Source organism: Galeopterus variegatus, unplaced genomic scaffold (genome assembly GCF_000696425.1).
Source record: "Galeopterus variegatus unplaced genomic scaffold, G_variegatus-3.0.2 Scaffold3475, whole genome shotgun sequence".
Classification (NCBI taxonomy): Eukaryota; Metazoa; Chordata; class Mammalia; order Dermoptera; family Cynocephalidae; genus Galeopterus; species Galeopterus variegatus.
Genome location: NW_007729586.1, coordinates 91,852 through 109,763, shown reverse-complemented (window position 1 = coordinate 109,763; position 17,912 = coordinate 91,852). Strand labels below are relative to the sequence as shown.

Sequence of the window (17,912 nt, the reverse complement as noted above, 5' to 3'; positions counted from 1 at the left end):
CATCTTCTTAATAATTTGGGCACTTTTCCTTCTTACTCCCAGGTTGCATCCCTATATTCAAGCATTCCTGGAAAAGTGCTTTTTAACCCAGGAAATACATTTCAAGACTTCTATCCTTTTCTTTTGTATTTGAAGATATACAATTGTAGGTGCATTTGTTAGTGTTCATGTAATAACTTACTCATAGCATTAGGATTATATCTTGGTTTAGTATAACTTCCATTTAACACTCATTTTGCAATCTTAATATCATTCTCACTTAGGCAATTATTTTTCCTTTGCTTACAAAACTTTAAATAACCTTCATCTGCCAACTTTCTACTTCAGCTCTCCCAGAACATTAAAGCATACTTTCATGTTGCTGGAGTTCCTCAGGTTCATCAATAATGTTTTTCTGTTTCCTCAAAGCAGTGAGTCAGCCTTTCATTTTTCTTATAGTCATTCTCCCTCTTTACTTATTCTTGGCAATAGCAGTTGAGCAAAAAGGGAACTTGACATATGTCTCAGGCCCTTTTATTAAATCATGTCTCTTTTATTCAGCTACACCCTTCCCATATCATGAAGTCATAAAGAAATTAATTTCCTCCTCCTGGAAAGGGAGTCTGCCTTACCGTTCTTATGCTTGCTAAATTCAGAGGGAGAATGAGAGAGGCCCTCCACAGCGCCTTTGTCATTGGCTCAACCTTGTCTTACCCAAACAGAAAATTTCTTATATTTTCTTCAGTTCTATCAATATCTCAGCAAGAATGTAAAAGTTTTTGTTTTGTTCTGAATATAGGATTTCCTTCTGCAGAGTGTTATTGTGTACACAGTATTTCAGCAGAGATTCCAGCTGAAAGCTAAGCTGTATTTACTCCAGGAATCAAATATTTAAAGATGCCTTCAGAGGACATTTGAGGAGGATATGCCAGAGGTCTATTGAGATGAAGAATGGAGACTCCCAGGGGCTGTTCGGGGAGATTTTATCCCAGGGAGAGAGTAAAGTCACAGTAACTTGATGCAGATGTGATGCTTTTAGCCCAGAGAGGAGGGGCACTCTGGTGACAGCGTGGTTCCTGACACCAGCTTGAGCTCTGGCCTGGTCCTCAAATAACTCTTACGTGAGAGAGGAAGTATAAAACAAGATTTGAGTTCAGGGGCAGAATCTAAATTCTCTTAGCTGTAAGACCATGAGAAAAATTATTTAGCCTCACTAAATCTCAGTTTCCCCATCTGTAGAGAGATAAGGATTAAGTGGGCTAATATATAAAAATGCTTTGCAAAGGGCTGGCCCAGAGGAGGTGCTCAATAGACGGCAGCTAAAACCCAAACAGTGGAAAATTGAAGGACTATGACTCATATCTCTGGCAAACATTGGAAGTGCAAGACAGCATTAGGGACCTGTGTAGTTACATTTGGGAAAGAAGTCTCTGCACTTCAGTGGTGAGAGTTGTAGTGTTTAGTTGCATTTAGGGCTCTGGGGGACATATCTCACATTTGACACACTTGACACAGCGAGTGGTACCCAACGGTGCTCCTGGAAGCAGTACAGCAGACACCTAAAAGCAGCAGTGACCACTGAGCCTCTGAAAATCATCAGCAATCAGTAACTTTAGGGGACCAGAATGGACAAGACCAAATGGTGGTTTTCACCCAAGAACTGAGAGACTGGGGTTAGGAGTATGCATTCGATATTCCCTTGCAGACTCTGAGAACAATTCGTAGAGGAATTCTAGGGATAAATTGATTGTAATCTAGTTTTACCATAGCTCATGAAATCATACAAATCGTTTACACTGGTGTCTTCTAGAAAAACTACGTTGTTATACATTATACCTTCACGTGACGCTTTATACACCATCCTCAAGAAATCCATGATTTGTAGAGAAAACAAATATGTACATAAATAATTATAAAACCAAAGTGATAAAGCCTGTGAATGACATGTAAAAAAAGTAAAGACTTATGACAAAGCACGGGGGACTTGAGTAATGCTGTGTGGGACTAGAGAGGGTGGTTAAAGGTACTATGAAAAGTTTGAATTGTCATAAAAGACAGTTTATCCAGTGGGCAAGGAGGCATGGGTTTCCATAAAGAGTAAACAGAGTGTGAAAAGGCATAGTACATGAAACTTCACAGTCTGTTGAAGGATTAACGGGTGACTAGAACATAGAATGCATTTTGAGAAGTGGCAGAATATGTAGATTACATGAAACTGTAAAAAAAAATATGCACAAGCTCAGTTTCCTGTCCTGAGATTAGCACTTTACAACTTCATGAATTTAATTAACATTTAAAAATTTCTGTGAACTTCAGTTTCCTCATCTGTAAAATGAAGATGAAGATAGCCATATTGTGCATATCAAACAAAATATAAAATATTTACCCCAATACCTGTTTTGGTAGATGCCCAACAAATATTAGACCCTTCTTCTAATGTTTTCTTTTAAATGTGGACAGAGGCTAGATCATGGAGGCATTTATATGCTGTGCAAAGACATTTCAACTCTGTGATGTAGGTAAGGGGAACCTACTTTTAAGTTTTAAGCACATGTACGTTTGTAAGATCTATGTTTGTAGAATGAAGGAAAAATGACTAAGTCCAGTGATATGAAGGTAGAATAGCCAAGACCCTTAGGGAAGGGTCCAGGGTAAAGGAAAGATGCTACTATTCTATGAATGGTGCTCCCTAGAGTTGTGCAGTATGGTGGCCCTGCCGGAATCCAGGATTATGCCCAAATTTGGATGACTGGGTGAATAGTACTCCATCAACAGCATAGGAAATGGGGTTGTGGGGTGGACAAGTAGATATACCAGGAAGGATATTGAATTCTCTTTTGGAAATATTGAGCGAAATGGAAGTGCATGTAGAAAAGAACTCCATATTTAGCAAACACATATGTCCAGAATAATCAGCATATGTCTTGCAGTTTAATGAGCCGAGGACTATGGACAGGTCTCCGAGTACCACTAATGTTACATAGGCAGGTGATGTAAGGGAAGCCGGGGAAAGGGAGCAAGAAGGTGAGACCAGAGGAAAAAAAGAGGCAGGGGGCGATGTTCAGAGATTAGTATTATAGATGTCAATGAAGTAAGGCATTTTAAAAAAGTTAAATTAGTGAATAGTGTCAAATGCAGATGAAAGGACCAGTGAAAAATAATATGCAAAATGATCATTGGGTTTACCAAGGTAGAGGTAATTAGTGGTGTGATAAGAGAAGGAAAGTCTTAGACGCTGTGATCAGTAAGCTCAGCTCTGATGTGTAAGAGTGAGTTAGAACAGTACCCATAAAATAATGTGAGATCTCATATATATTTAAAATGGAGGAGAATTGAGCATACTTTAAGCTGGTGAGAGGTGATGGAGATTTTTGTTTTTAGTTTTTATTTTACTTTTTTCATTGTACATGTTTATAGGGTACAATTTGTTGTTTTAACACATGCATATTTGTATAATGATCTAATCAGAATAGTTAGCATATCTATCACCTAAACCATTATAATTTTTTTTTGTGGTTGTAACATTTGAGATCCTCTTTTCTGGCAATCTTGAAATATACAATATTATTAGTTATTGTCACTCTAGGGCACCAGAACTTATTCTTCCTATCTAACAGTAACTTTATAACTTTGAACCAGTCACCAACCTTTCCCTGATCCCTCCTTCTCCCCCTTTCTCTGGTAATGACCATTCTACTCTCTATTTCTCTCTTCATTCTCTCTTTTTAATTTATTTTTATTAATTGACCCATGATATGTATGTATTTATGGAGTATAATATGATAATTGGATATATTCATCCTGTGTGCGATGATCATATCAGGGTGCTTAATATATCCACCATCTCAAACATCTGTCATGTCTTTGTGTTAGGAACATTCAACATCATCTTGAATAGCTATTCGAAGATACACAGTACTTTGTTGTTAACTGTAGTCTCGCTATATTACTATAGAACGCTAGATCCCACTCTTCCTGTCTCTCTAATATTGTGTATGCACTGACCACCCTCTCCCTCTCCTCGCCTTCCCTTTCCATGCACCAGTCTCTAGTATTGAAGATACAGGAATCCCAACACTGTTTAATGATTGCACTTATCACAGAGATGGTTATAAAACTCAACTAGGTCATCACAGCTACTCAACAACACATGGTAGTTTTACACATCCCTCTGTCTTCCTGTCCTCCAGTGGCCATTTCATATATCTTCCCACCTTTCCTTAGACCTTGGACCTTACCTCTTACCCTCTTGCTCTTTGTAGATGTCTTTACCTCATACTTCACAGGGAAGATTTGCAACCATCAGCTAAGAATCTGCTGTCCTTCTGCATGGAGGTGTGGAGTGTAGAAGAATGAGCAAATTTCATCCATGAGCTGATAGGTGAGGAAGACTTGTGTCTTAGAGGAAGACACAGGTTTCAGTTAAGTCCCCAAAGTAGACAGGACTTATTACCAAGAGGATGTTAATGAGGATGTAGCTGAGGTTTTCATCATGTAAGAAGGGACCCAGACAACAGAATGCACAAATGTGAGGGAGGTCACTCATGAGCAAGTGAGACGTAGAGGACAACCAGAAAAAATGACAATAAAGGCACTGGAGGAGATTAAAATGATCATCATGACATTTTTTTTCTGGGGTTAGACAAGGTGCCTGGAGAAAAGTACACATTTCTACGAGGGAATGAAGTTCTAGCTGGGAGTTAGAGGTGTATATATGATGGCTGGGAGTTCGGGTAAAGAAGCCTTCTGTGATCCTGTAACCATCAGCAAATGTTTATTTGTAACTTTGAAAATAAAGACAACTTTTTCAAGAAGAAATGAGTTTTAAACAGGAAAAAGTGTCTAGACGCAGAATGCACATGATAGTGTTTGTTCATTATGTGAATGAAAGAAAGAGGTACAGGACTCTTCACAACATATTATTATGTGAAAAATGCAAGTAAACAAAACAAAATCATGTGCATGTGTGTGTGTGTGTGTGTGTCTTTGTGCATCAGAAAAACACAGAGAGACCCTGTAGTGGATTGAATTACATGCCCCCCAAAGCCATTGAAGCTTGAATTGTGTCCCCAAGTTTTACATATTAGAAACTTAGCCCCCACTGTGACTGTTAAGAGGCTGGGAAATCCTATTATGGTAATTGAAAGGTGGAACCTTGAAGAGGTAATTGGATTGTAGGACCATGCAGTAGTGAATGAATTAAAAATGGTGGTCAGGGGCATGGTTCTGAGGACTTTAAAAGAAGAGAGTCTGTTTCTCTCTCTGTCTCTGCTCTCTCTGCTTCCACCATCTTGCAATGTGAGACCCCTGCATCACTGTCACCAACACCAGGTGGACTTTAGACTTCCCAGCCTCAGAAACTGTGAGCGATAAATGTTGTTTTTCTTTATAAATCACCCAGTCTCAGGTATTCTGTTTCGGCAATACAAAAAGGACTAATACAGACCCCATGCCAAGGGATGCTCTCTAGAAGTGGTGCACCTACTGGTCATTTCAGGGGCAGGTCTATGTTTAGTGAGACCAGAGGTCTATACAATTCTGGGACCTTCTTTAGGAGAAAAAGATACAAGTTTATGGATTCATGTTAGTGATAAAAGTAAATATTTGTTTAAGGAATCCCAAGCTCCATTTTCTCCACAGTAAATCTGTCTTTTTGTGACTTTTACAGTTTTCTCTGTATCTATTCCTATAAATTTCCAACAATGAGCACAAACTACTTTAGAAATAAGAACTAAAGTTATTTTTAGGCAGAAATATAAATTACTTAATTCTTTCATGCCAATCACGCTCTCAAATCTTCTCACATTAGATTTTTTGTAATGATACTAAAGGTGTTTTTTAACTGAGAGGACTACAGAGCTTAAAAGCTTATGTTGTCATTTATGGTGCATTTCTAGAAATTTGTCCACAGAATTCCTAGCTTGAGCTTAACCTTGAATTGTATTTACTTATATAAAGCACCATAGACAAATATCCTGAAACAAGAGGAAATTTAAAGTCAAACAACTCCTTTAATCAGTAAAGCCTTGTTTTTTTCTTAACAAAACAAAACAAAAACAACTACAAAAAACCATGGACATGAGTTGTGCTGATTTTAGTAACCCAATTTAAATGGGTTTACATAAATTAGGTTACTTCCTCCCCAAAAAAGAGTTGTCGCTATATCAAACATTCTTTCTAATAGCATGCCTCCTCGCCTTCTGCAGTCACAGCTGCCTGCTCACTTTAAACTGTAAAGTGCCTTCTACTGGAGGATTTCTTTAGTAACAGGAAGTGACCATGTAAGAAAAGTTTTATACTGGTTCACTTTATCCTCTCAGCCATCAAGGAAGTACATAACTGACTGTAAATGATTTGGGGACTGTCCCTATAATTTTTTCTCAGTGAATAAACTGGTGAAGGGTATCTCGAGATGTAGTAAAAAGAAAGTGTTTCCTTACCTTTGGAGAACACGAATTTCTGTGACTTGGTGTGGCCTCTGGGGAGACCCCTTTTGGATCAAGAGAAGCATTTCTCTCAATCAGATCCCGGATTTTATTGTCCAGCTCCATGCTTTCGCATCTGCCCAGGAAGACATGGCAGGTTACATTTTACAAAAGTTATTAAAAATTATTCAAGGGTACAGTGATTTTATGAATGATATGGAGGACTTATTTGTGTATGATACCTCTCTAGACTCTCCCGAACTCTAATCTCACTTGATTTCCATTAGTCTATGCCATAACACTTTGAAAGAGTATTAGATTTAATTTTCACTTAGTTGTACACTTATACAAAGTGATAAAGTAAGATACAGATGAGTTTAGGCATTTTCACAATCTGATAACAATGACAAGAATTGAGCTCTCATAGTGAGCAAGGTACTGTAATACATTTTCTCATTCCATGGGCACAACAACCTATTGAAGTAGTCTCTGTTACCTGCATTTTACAGATAAGCAACCTTAAGTTTAGGAAGTTAACTAACTTATTGCCTTCCATAAAGTCAAACTGTGAAACTTTGGCAGGGACAAGATCACACTCTGACCTGTAGAATTTATAGCTTGTCTCAACCATTTTTCTTGTATATCTTCAATTAACCTGAGAACAGATTCCTAAGAAATTACTTGCTGCCAAATGAAAATATTATTATATTATATCCAAAGAGTATCTAGAAGTACCTTAAGGAGAATCTAGTCCAAATGCTTCATTTAGTTGAGAATCAGAGTGAATTGCTCATAGTCACATGACCATTAACTGATAACACGGACTTTTAAACCAGATCTTCTGGCTCACATTAAATTCTTCTTTCCCTTTATACTATGTTGGCATGATGGAGATATTTTCTCATTAAAAACACAACTCATGAGAAAAATGCATTAATTGTGTAACTTCTCTTTACATATTTTTTTGCCTGACACATCATATCTTACCCCCTAAAAATAACCCCTTGGACAGGGGGAGTTCTTGCAGGAGGACTTCTCAAAGTTGTCTCCAATGAGATAAATATGAAGATGGATGGCCTAATTGTATGTCTGTGTGGCAGAGGTTGCTTGGATCTTCTGCCCAATCCACCACCTTCTTTGTGAGTGGCTCCCAGGAGCAGGCTCTGACAGCCATGCTTGTTGATACTACTGACCTGCTTCCTTGATTATAAATGATTGGACCAATAGAGAACAACTGATCTCAGCTTAGCCAGAGATATAGTTTGGATATGTTTGTCCCCCCAAAGCTCATGTGGAAATCTGATTCCCAGTGCGGCAGTGTTGAGAGGTGTTTGGGTCATGGGGGCAGATCCCTCATGAATAGGTTACTGTCCTCCCTGGGGTGGAGGGTAGTGAGTGAGTTCTCCCTCCATTAGTTCCTGCTAGAGATAGTTGTTAAAAGGAGCCTGGCACCCTCCCTTCCTCTCTCTTTTGCTTCCCCTCTTGCAGTGTGATCTTACACTTGCCGGCTGCCTGTCGCTTTCTGCCATGAGTAGAAGCAGCCCGAGGCCCAGCCAGATGCAGCTATGCCAGAATTGTAAGCCAAATAAACCTCCTTCCTTTATAAATTACCCAGTCTCAGGTATTCTATTATAACAACACAAAGAAGCTAGTACAGCCAGTGAGACTCTCCTCTGTGTGCAGAAGGAGCTGAGAATGAAGCAGATGAGTAGTGAAATGCAGAGCTGAGAGATGGAGAGAGTCTTGACAATGTTCTAGTTCAGAATCAGCCCTTTCTGAGGCCTGGCTGCCTTCCTTCCCTTGGATTCTGTGAACCACTCCATTTCTTTATAATGAATTCCCTCTCCTTTTTTTTAAAGCCAGCTTTGCTTGATTTCTGTGATTTGTAGTAAAAAAAAATCCCTAAACATGCATCTTGACCTATTTGTATTTTTTTGTTCCTTTGTGAAATGTCTGTACCTCATGTCCTACATATAATCCCACTGTAAAACACAGGCTACTGGGCCTACAGCAAATCCTCCATGGCCCAAAATGTTGCACATGCATAGCATGGAGTTTGGACACGTCTTCAAGGCTTCCCACAGACCTGTGAGAAGGGTCACAAAATTTCTTTAGTAACTGCCCTAAATCCTTCAGATTAATTAGATTCCAGGGTAGCAATAGAATTAGACTAGACAGAACTTTAAGCCCCTGAGGCAGTTTTCTGACCTATCCTGAACAAGACTTACCCACCAACAGGTCGCAATATTTTCTGGTATTACTTCCCTCCGTGGCAAACACATTACTGAGCCATTTCAAACCCCAGACAGGATCATTTTGTGATGACCCACTATGATCGCCCAGTCCCAAAATTATGTGGGTTCCTTGCTATCTTTCTAATCTCAACTTCCTCCCCTTCCTTCCTGCTCTTTTTCCTCCTGACATGCTTGCCTCATCACACTTCATGGAACACGCCAGGACGATTCCATGTTAAGGCCTTGGCATTCACTGCTGCTTCTGTGTGACTCACTCCCCACTTCATTCAGGTTCTGACTCAAGTCACTTTATCAAGAAAGCCTCTGCTGACTAAGCCATCTAAAGTAGCTTTCTCAGCCCCGTTATCACTGTCCTTTAATTCTGTCTTCTTTTCTTAGAATTTTTTATTATTTTGACTTCTTATTTGTCTTCTGTTCCCCTGCCTCACCCCCACGTGTGCCCCATATATCTCCCATAAAGGAAGAAGGACCTTTGTCTGTTTTTATTCCCTGCTCTGTTTCCTAGCAAATAAAAGGACCTCAATAAATATCTGTTACTGAATAAATGTGACTCCACGATGAGATTTCACTCAAAACACCTAACCATTAACTCAAACCCAACCATTAAATTAGATGCTTATCTAAAGTATCTGCAAATAACCTCAAATTCGTAGAACTGATAAAATTGGAACATAAATCATTAACCAAGGAAACACTAACAGCAGCTTTAGAATGGGCCCTTGAGCTCAGTTGTTATTGCCTCCATGGCTGCCTTGTTCTTTTATACTTGAATCATATGTGTCCTTCAATATTCAACAATAATTAATTAAGAATCCACTGGCAAATCTTACAGAATTGCAGGATTCTGATTTTTTCACAGAAATAATCACATACAGCGATGATGCTCAAACTGTTTCAGCTTTAGTGGTGCAAATCTTTAGAGGCCAACATCCACCTTTCCCTTTTCATTTGCACGAGTGGGTGAAGGTTCAGATGCGCAGTTGGGGCCCTGCTCCCCCTCCTGTAAGCAGGGTTCGGCACATGTCCTCAGAACCACAGACAGAGGAAGAGGGGAGTCCTCCTGGGGATGATGGGTTCCCGGACTCGGTGCAGAGTGAGGCTGTGTGGTGACCACAGCTTTGTTGACTTTGGCTACTACGGAAAGAGAAGTGACAGCAAAGAAGAGAACCATATAGTGAAGAGCACAGGGGTGGAGCTTTGGTCACACCTATGGAGTGAGTGGGTCTCAGTGCTGACCCCTATGTCAGAGACAGGGCTTGAACATGCAGAAACCCAGATGGGAAGTGAAAGGACATGGGAGGGGTGGAGCTCCTGGGATTACAGAGGAGTATAAGTTAGGTGTTGAGCTCACTTTCTTTTCTCATTGCTACTGTTACTGCCATTGTCATTGTCACTATGATGAGTATGCCTCACAACTTACATATGAGGCCTCCAAAAGAAGCATCGTGATGCAGTAGAAAATAAATAGGCTTTCAGAGTAGAACATAACAGTGGGACCTAGTGTAAGTCACTTAACTTGTGTGAACTCTATTGACCTGGTTTATAAAAAAAGGAAAACAGTGTAATATTATGAGGCTTTCAGTAGAATCAGTGGTAACATATGCACAACGCTTAGCCCAGTGCCAGGCATGCTGGAGACGTGCAATGATTGATACTGTTGTTGTTAGCCTGCATGTCTGGCATAGTTACCCAACACACTAACAAACGAGTTTGAAATTTAGTATATTGCTGAAAAGAAAAGAAAAATAATTTAAGAAGCACAAAAATTTTCAATTTGGCTCAAAAGGTAAAAGTTTAGTCACATTTTGGATAAAAGACAGCCATGTCGCCTGCTTGGGTTTTATGATGTCCTTTGCAAATCTTTTAGATTATTCTTTTAACGTAAGAATTTAGTGGATGAAAATATTTTTGCATTCTATTTTTAATTAGTGAAATTTATTATGTTTTGTGAATTTCAATTTGCCCTAAATTTGTTTTACAAAAGAAAGTAGTACTTATCAAAGTTTATTTTTTTCCTGTGAAGCTCAAAATTTTCACAGTTGAGAGGTGGAATTAAAGTTGGTAAATCCCGATTTTCTCTCTGGATCATTTGATAATTTCATCCACATAGTTAAAAAAAGAAAAACACCCTACCAAACTTTTAAACACAAATGGAACAAGTACTACAGAATTCTTGCATTAGTTTTACTGGGCACGTGTTATTCTCACCTTGGGATCTGTTCCCTGATTCAGCTCAGCTGATTAGGTGAGAGTTATGGCTCCAGTGGCATGTGCTTTGGGTCCTACCCCTTATTCCTCCTTATTTTTCAGTTGGGAAACATGAGCCTTCTCTAAGGTAAATGACTTATGAGAATTCACTGCGAAGTCCACTACCCTTTACTCTCCCATTGCACTCTTAGTGATCTTAGACATTGTTAATACTAGCATTTCTGTTCCAGTTCTCAAGAAAAGAACATATTGGTGCCTCCAATTGAAATGCAACTGACTTGTAAAGTCAGATGTTAGGAGAGGCTTTGAGGATAAGATATAGGGATCAGATATTCACTCCGGATCCATCTTTTATGTGACTCCTTATTTTTCTAAGTTGTGAGAGCTTGACCACGGTCCATAGATAGGATTCAGGGGGTCCATGTATCATCCCAACTCAAATTAAATACAAATTAGTATGTGTGCTAGATGCTTATTGTCTCTTTCCAAAGACAGGATCTTTAGTTTTAGCAAATTCTTGGTTCCTCAAGAAGCTAAAAAGCACTGACCCAACTTTAGTCACTGTCATGAGTGACTACTTTAAAATAAAATCTCATCAAGGCTTTCTTTGTCTAAGAGTACACTTTAATCTTCCTTCCTTCCTTCCTTCCTTCCTTCCTTCCTTCCTTCCTTCCTTCCTTCCTTCCTTCCTTCCTTCCCTCCCTCCCTCCCTCCTTCCTTCCTTCTTCTCTTTCTCTTTCTCTCTTTCCTTCTTTTTTATTTTTTTATTAGGGAGAAACTATAAAAATTTGAAATGATTCTGTGAATCAAACACTATTACTAAAATCTCTATTTGAGATGGCATCTTTCCTAAATTGCAAGTGAACAGAGGATTATTGAGGCAATATTGTTAGTCTAACAGTTAAAGATGAGGGCAACAGAATTAAATGAAATTTAGTAAATCCCTGTTGGGCTCTTGGCTTATTCACAGCTTATGTTAAACTTCCACGGACACAGACCCTCCTTTCTAGCCTTTACTCACAAGAATAACTCAATATAGAGAGTAAACGGAAATGATATTAATATAAATTATATTTTACCAAAAGAATAGTAGGTTAAACCAACTTGACAACAAAGCTTTTTTAAAAAAATAAATTTTCCTAAGTTATAAATACGTATGACTGTGAGCTGTTTTTCCCTAGACTGACATTGGGAAGTGACCCCAGTGAGCAACCAGAGAGGACAGGGAAAGAGATGGTTGGTTTTCAGGTGTATTTGGAGCCTTTGGGCTTTCATTACTTGTTCAAAGTTTTCTACTACAGAAGTCTCCAAAAACTTATCCAAAGGGTGCAGCCTGTCTTTGAATGCCATTGTTTAACAAGTTCATCCAAGGATAATTTAATTATTCAAATTTTACCAGTTGATTAGAGCCTAGACACTGTTAACTTGTAAAATCCTGTCTGGTAGAAAAGATAATCTCAAATATTATGGTTTACTGCCTTGTAGGGCAGTTTTGTATCTCATCTAACTATCTTATTCTAAAATTTCTTTATTAAATTGCTTGTAAATATTTAGATTTTCAAATGCTCCTTGAATGAACCTTCTCGTCTTTCTGGATACCTCATAACTAGTGAGCTAAATAAAACCTTGGGCATTGTTCATTTTACATTTGAGAGTCATGTTTTTAACTTTTTGTAAATAGAACATTAATGCTGCTGGGTATGGGTACTTTTAGACCATTGAATTTCTAGCTGATATTAATGACCCATGGTAAGCATGCAACCCCAAACCACTAGACTTGGTTTTTAGGGTTACATGGTATTGTGGCCTCATTAGTATTGGCAGGTAGTGTAAATTCCTGAAGAAGATAGTTTCACTCAACAGATAAAACAGGTAACCACAATCTTGGAGGTAACTTGAAGATCATTTAATTCATCTCCTGCATTTGATGGCAGAGAAACGAGGCTTAGCGGTGCTGATGACAGACAGCAAAGCCGGAGCACGAATTTGGGATACTAGTGTTCCTCCTTCCTCCACACGCTCGCCCACCTCAAATGTCCACATTTCCTTTCAGCCCACTGTGAGCTTTGATCCCATGACATAAGCCATTCCTTTTAGGAAAGATTTTAGAGAACAAAGCATATTTTCAAATATAAGACAAGAAAAAATTGATAGTAGGTTCTTCTATAATGAAAATGCTTCCAGATGTTCAAAGACCAGGAATTGTAATCTCTGGTGACCCAGATGAGAAGTGTTGTCTTTTAAAAGACTCTAATCATCAGCGATTTTTAGAATTTACTTTTTGTTATTGTGATTAGTATTCTGTGCTCCTTCTTTTTGAGAGAAACAAATTTCTCAATAATTTCAACTCTGTGTATGTGTGTTTTAAATGGTTAAGTCCTGGTGTCTTAATTATTTCAGTAATTGGAAACACTAACAGTTGTGGCTTAAGAAGGTAGTAGAAGAGAAAGGGTTTGCTCAGAGAATTTTTAAAGTAGCATTGTCTTCAGGAAAAGATGAATATTTCTAAAGTTTTACCCAAGGCTGTGTTTTAGTAATTTAAATAAGTGTCTAAAATGTATTTGCATGTCTGAAACGAAAGCCCAGGGGATGGGGGCCACTTTATATAAACATGGACTTTGTTATTGCTCTCAATCTACATTCTTGGCTGGATCCTTGTTTATTTCCTTTCCGCTTTTGTGATGTGCCAGGTCACCGTACTAATGCCGCACACTGAGCCAATCCTCTTGTGGCTGTGCCCAGGAGGACCGTGCGGGCAGAGCAGCCAGATGGGAGAAGAGATGGTGTGGTTGCAGGTGCTGGTTCAACCCCACTGAAAGGTTAGCACTGAGCAAAGTTCTGTAGAAACCACATCCTTCTACAGATATCCTCCTGAGACAGGGTTGGCCTCCTTATTGGGACTGCTGTGCATGGATGAAACAATCTCATTCACAAAACAGAATGACAACTGAGACAGGACACAGAACCTATGAATATACAGTGTTTCAGCAGAAGATATTCTGATACATACATACTTTGGCCTTTGGGCCTGGCAAAATCTCAGCCGTCCTCCAGTTCTCACCTTAGACGTGGGAAGAACACTGAACTCTGTGTTGGGTAAGTTGCTCAACTATATATTTCCATAACAACCTGTATTTCACCTGTTATGCAGCTTATCACACTTTATTATAAGTGCATATTTACTTGCATGTATTCTCCATTGGATTATAAACCCCATGGAGGCAGAAACAGGTTTAGCTTGCTTATCATTTTATTTCCAGAGCCTCACAGGATTATTAAATCACAAGAGAACAAATCAAGAACAACTAGATCTGAAGTCAACAGATACAAGGTGATATTGAAAGAGAAGCTTCTATTAAAAAGTCCTGCACAGGCTGCATTCCTGTCCTCTTCAGATGCACTCTACTCTGCATGCACTTCTATCAGAAGTCCTTTTTAAATTCCCTGGAATTAAATGTGTCACAGGTCTATACTCAAGAAGAAATATGAATAAGAATAAAACCTTAACCAAAGGAAATATTAAACATGATACTCCCCTAACAAACTCTCTTGATTTTTTATTGAGAAGAATGATGCCACATTAGATCTCATGGATAGGATAAGCCTGGAAGATCAAGGTATGCTAAGAAGTGAGTTCCTCTACTCCAGGGAGCAGGAACCCTAGTAGACAAAAATGAGAAAAACTAAGAAGTCAGGCAAGCACTGCTACTCTCTCTACCGTTTATTACACAGTTGAAAATTACACAAAATTCTCCTCTGACAGGAACACAGGAAGAATACAGATTAATGGCTTTGTGGATCAGTAGAGGGTACTAGCTTCCTTGATGTTTTTGTTATTGCTATTGTTTTAGTATGGAATGCTGTCATCAAGGTTGTTTTTTATTTATTTAAGATTCCATTTTCTTGAAGAAGCAGAGTCTATAAAAAGTGAACAATCTTAAGGATTCAGATAATAGGAAACATAGTTTTTTTTTTTCAAAGTTCAGTCTCTTTATTTATTTATTTTATTTTGTTTTATCAATATACAATGTAGTTGATTTTCATGTCCCTTTACCGATTCCTCCCTCCCACCTCCCTCTCCTCTCTCCCCCCCATCAACATCACATCTGTTCACTTGTCTTAACAAGTTCAAGGAATTGCCATTGTTGTGTCTTCTCTCCCCCACGTTTGTTTGTGTATTTATTTATTTATTTTTAGCTCCCACAAATAAGTGAGAACATGTGGTATTTCTCTTTCTGTGCCTGACTTATTTCACTTAATATAATTTGGAAACATAGTTTTTAACCAACATTATGAACAAAGTGAATCTTCTATATTTATGTTAAGAAAACCTCGGCACTTACTCTAACATTTGTATCACCCGGTACAATGCTTTTGCACCAATTTTCTGAACATCTGGAAGAGAACAAAATTAAGCTAGCTATACATGCAAAGCAAAGTTATGTATTCTATTGCTAATGTTCTTGGTATTGGGCATTTCTACAGGAACATTTAAGTGACTCATTATACAGTTGTGTCTATACTGCAAAAGCAAAATAGGATATACATTAGGTCTAAGATACTCACCTGATATAACCTCATTTTTGTGTCAGCTATAGTTTTCTTTTAATTTATCAAAATGTTGCTCTCAAATCTCTACTTTATCTTTTTTTTTTAAAAAAAGATGACCAGTAAGGGGATCTTAACCCTTGGCTTGGTGTTGTCAGCACCACGCTCAGCCAGTGAGCTAACCGGCCATCCCTATATAGGATCCGAACCTGTGGCCTTGGTGTTATCAGCACCACACTCTCCACAGTGAGCCACTGGCTGACCCTAAATCTCTACTTTATCTTAATGTTTAGACAGATACAATTCCAAGTTGTGACATTCACTAGGAAGACTGAAAGACTAAAGTCATGTTCCATAATTACAATATTTTCCCTAGTTTCTCATATTATGTACTGACTATGTATTTAGATAAAAGTTGTTTTAGTATAAGAAAACATTACTATTTTAAAATCGTTCTCTTAACTCAAAACAATATTATTAAAGCTGAATTTCATAAGGACAAATATTTGAAATGACTTTTTTCTTTAAGAAACAGCCATTGATACAATAATTTTATTCAAATTCTTTTAAGTTATAGCAAAAATGGTGAGAAAGGTGTGCTTTTCATGACTATATTTCTGATATTAAGTTACTTAGACACCACATACTTGAGAACTGTACAAAAGTTTACAGTAGAAATACTTTACTTTTCTATTTAATTAATCATTAAATGATATTTATTTGAAGGGCTGGCCAATTAGCTCAGTTGGTTAGGGCATGGTGGTGATAACTCTAAAGTCCAGGGTGTGATTCCTGAAATGGCCAGCCACAAGAAAAAAATAAAATTATTTGAAATGTTAGTTTAAATGTACATTTTTCACACATGTTTTTGAACTTCATTTCAAGATAAGATTAAAATTATTGATTTAAACTCCTCAATGTTTTTTGGGTTTGTGTTCACATATACAAAGGAGATACAAAGCCTAGTGAGACTGACGGATGAAGCTCTTTGCCAGTCTCAGTCTATACCTTATTTGTCTATGGATGTTAAAGAAATGATCGAATAAATTATTGCAAACATTTTTTTTTTGCATGGAATCTTTGGGATATTCCATAACAGTTTTACACAGACTGACAAATAACAGCTTAATGTCTTTTCTCATGTCTGATGGTATGTACCAAGTCTTTGCTCTAGCTGATAAACTGCAAGTCACTCTTTGTCAGATCCCTTGCATTAGTTTTGTTATAGGTGGTACAAAATATGTCAAATAAAATCATGATAAGTTATAATTATGGGTAGGGTAATTCTCTGTAATTCTCTAACAAGAACTATTTCTGAAAAATCTACAGAGTTTTAAGTAGATTAATTTGCTGTTGGAAATATTGCATTTATTTTATGGTGCCTCTAGAGGGCAGTCTATATTTAGTTCAGGTAGAAAGTAGTTTCTGATGTTGCTCACACTCTGCCTTAGGTTTTCCTTTTGAATTTTTAGTTGAGGGGAAAGCAAGGCACAGAGACAGACACAGAGACAGAGAGTGAGGGGTAGAGAACGTGTGGTGTGCATGTAATAGTTATAGCTCATTTCTTTGTTTTATCTTAAAACTTTTTTCTTTTTTCAATTTTATTTATATATTTTGTGGGTACAGTGTGTTGTTTCAATACATACTTATACTGCACAAAGATTCACTTAGGGTAGATAGCATTTCTTTTTATAAAAATGGAACACTTCATGAATTTGCATTTCATCTGCTCAGAGACCATGCTAATCTTCTCTGTATTGTTCTAATTTTAGTAATGTGCTGCCGAAGTGAGCACAATTATTTTTTTCAATAAAGTTTTTTTTAAGTTGCAATCAATGTTGGATATTTATGTAATAGACACATCAAACAGCTTTCTTCCTGTAAGCTTTGTAGAAACAGTTCTCATTAAATAAAATTAGGGGCTGACTGGTTAGCTCACTTGATTGGAGCTTGGTGCTGATAACACCAAGGTTCAGGGTTCAGATACTTGAACTGGCCAGCTGCCAAAAAGTAAATAGATAAATAGATAAATTAAATAAATACATAGAATTGCCCTAACATACTAATAACTGATTGTGATTTGATTCAGCTATTTTAGACCACCTTTAACAAAACTAATGCAGGGATCTGACAAAAAGTGGCTTGCACTTTACCAGTTAGATCAAAGGATCGGGAACATGCCATCAGAGATGTTAAAAGACATTGAGTTGCTGTATGTAAGTTGACTCTATCAAAGATTGCAATAATCCATATTTATTCTTTTCTTTTGTGGTGTTGATATGAATATAAAATTGATGAACCTGAAATTTATTTTTTGTGCCTGAAATTAGGAAGAACTCAAAGAACTGATTAAATATGGGGCATTCTCAACATCAAAATAAATAATGACAGGAATGCATTATAATTTACTAGACAAAATAGGAATTATTAATCTATACTGATTAAAAATGTTAAAATAAACATAAATGGATTTTATATTAAAGAGTTTTTTTTTTTT

At 37.6% G+C, this 17,912-nt stretch overlaps 1 protein-coding gene across 1 annotated transcript in view; it reads right to left on the bottom strand.

The window, feature by feature from the left end:
• TNIP3 (TNFAIP3 interacting protein 3) overlaps nucleotides 1-17,912 on the bottom strand; it is a 164,241-nt gene that overhangs the window by 115,634 nt on the left and 30,695 nt on the right. Inside the window, exon 2 of the mRNA XM_008585167.1 lies at nucleotides 6,420-6,540. Within this exon, the coding sequence (XP_008583389.1) occupies nucleotides 6,420-6,540 (121 nt within the window). The remainder of the gene's footprint in view (nucleotides 1-6,419; nucleotides 6,541-17,912) is intronic.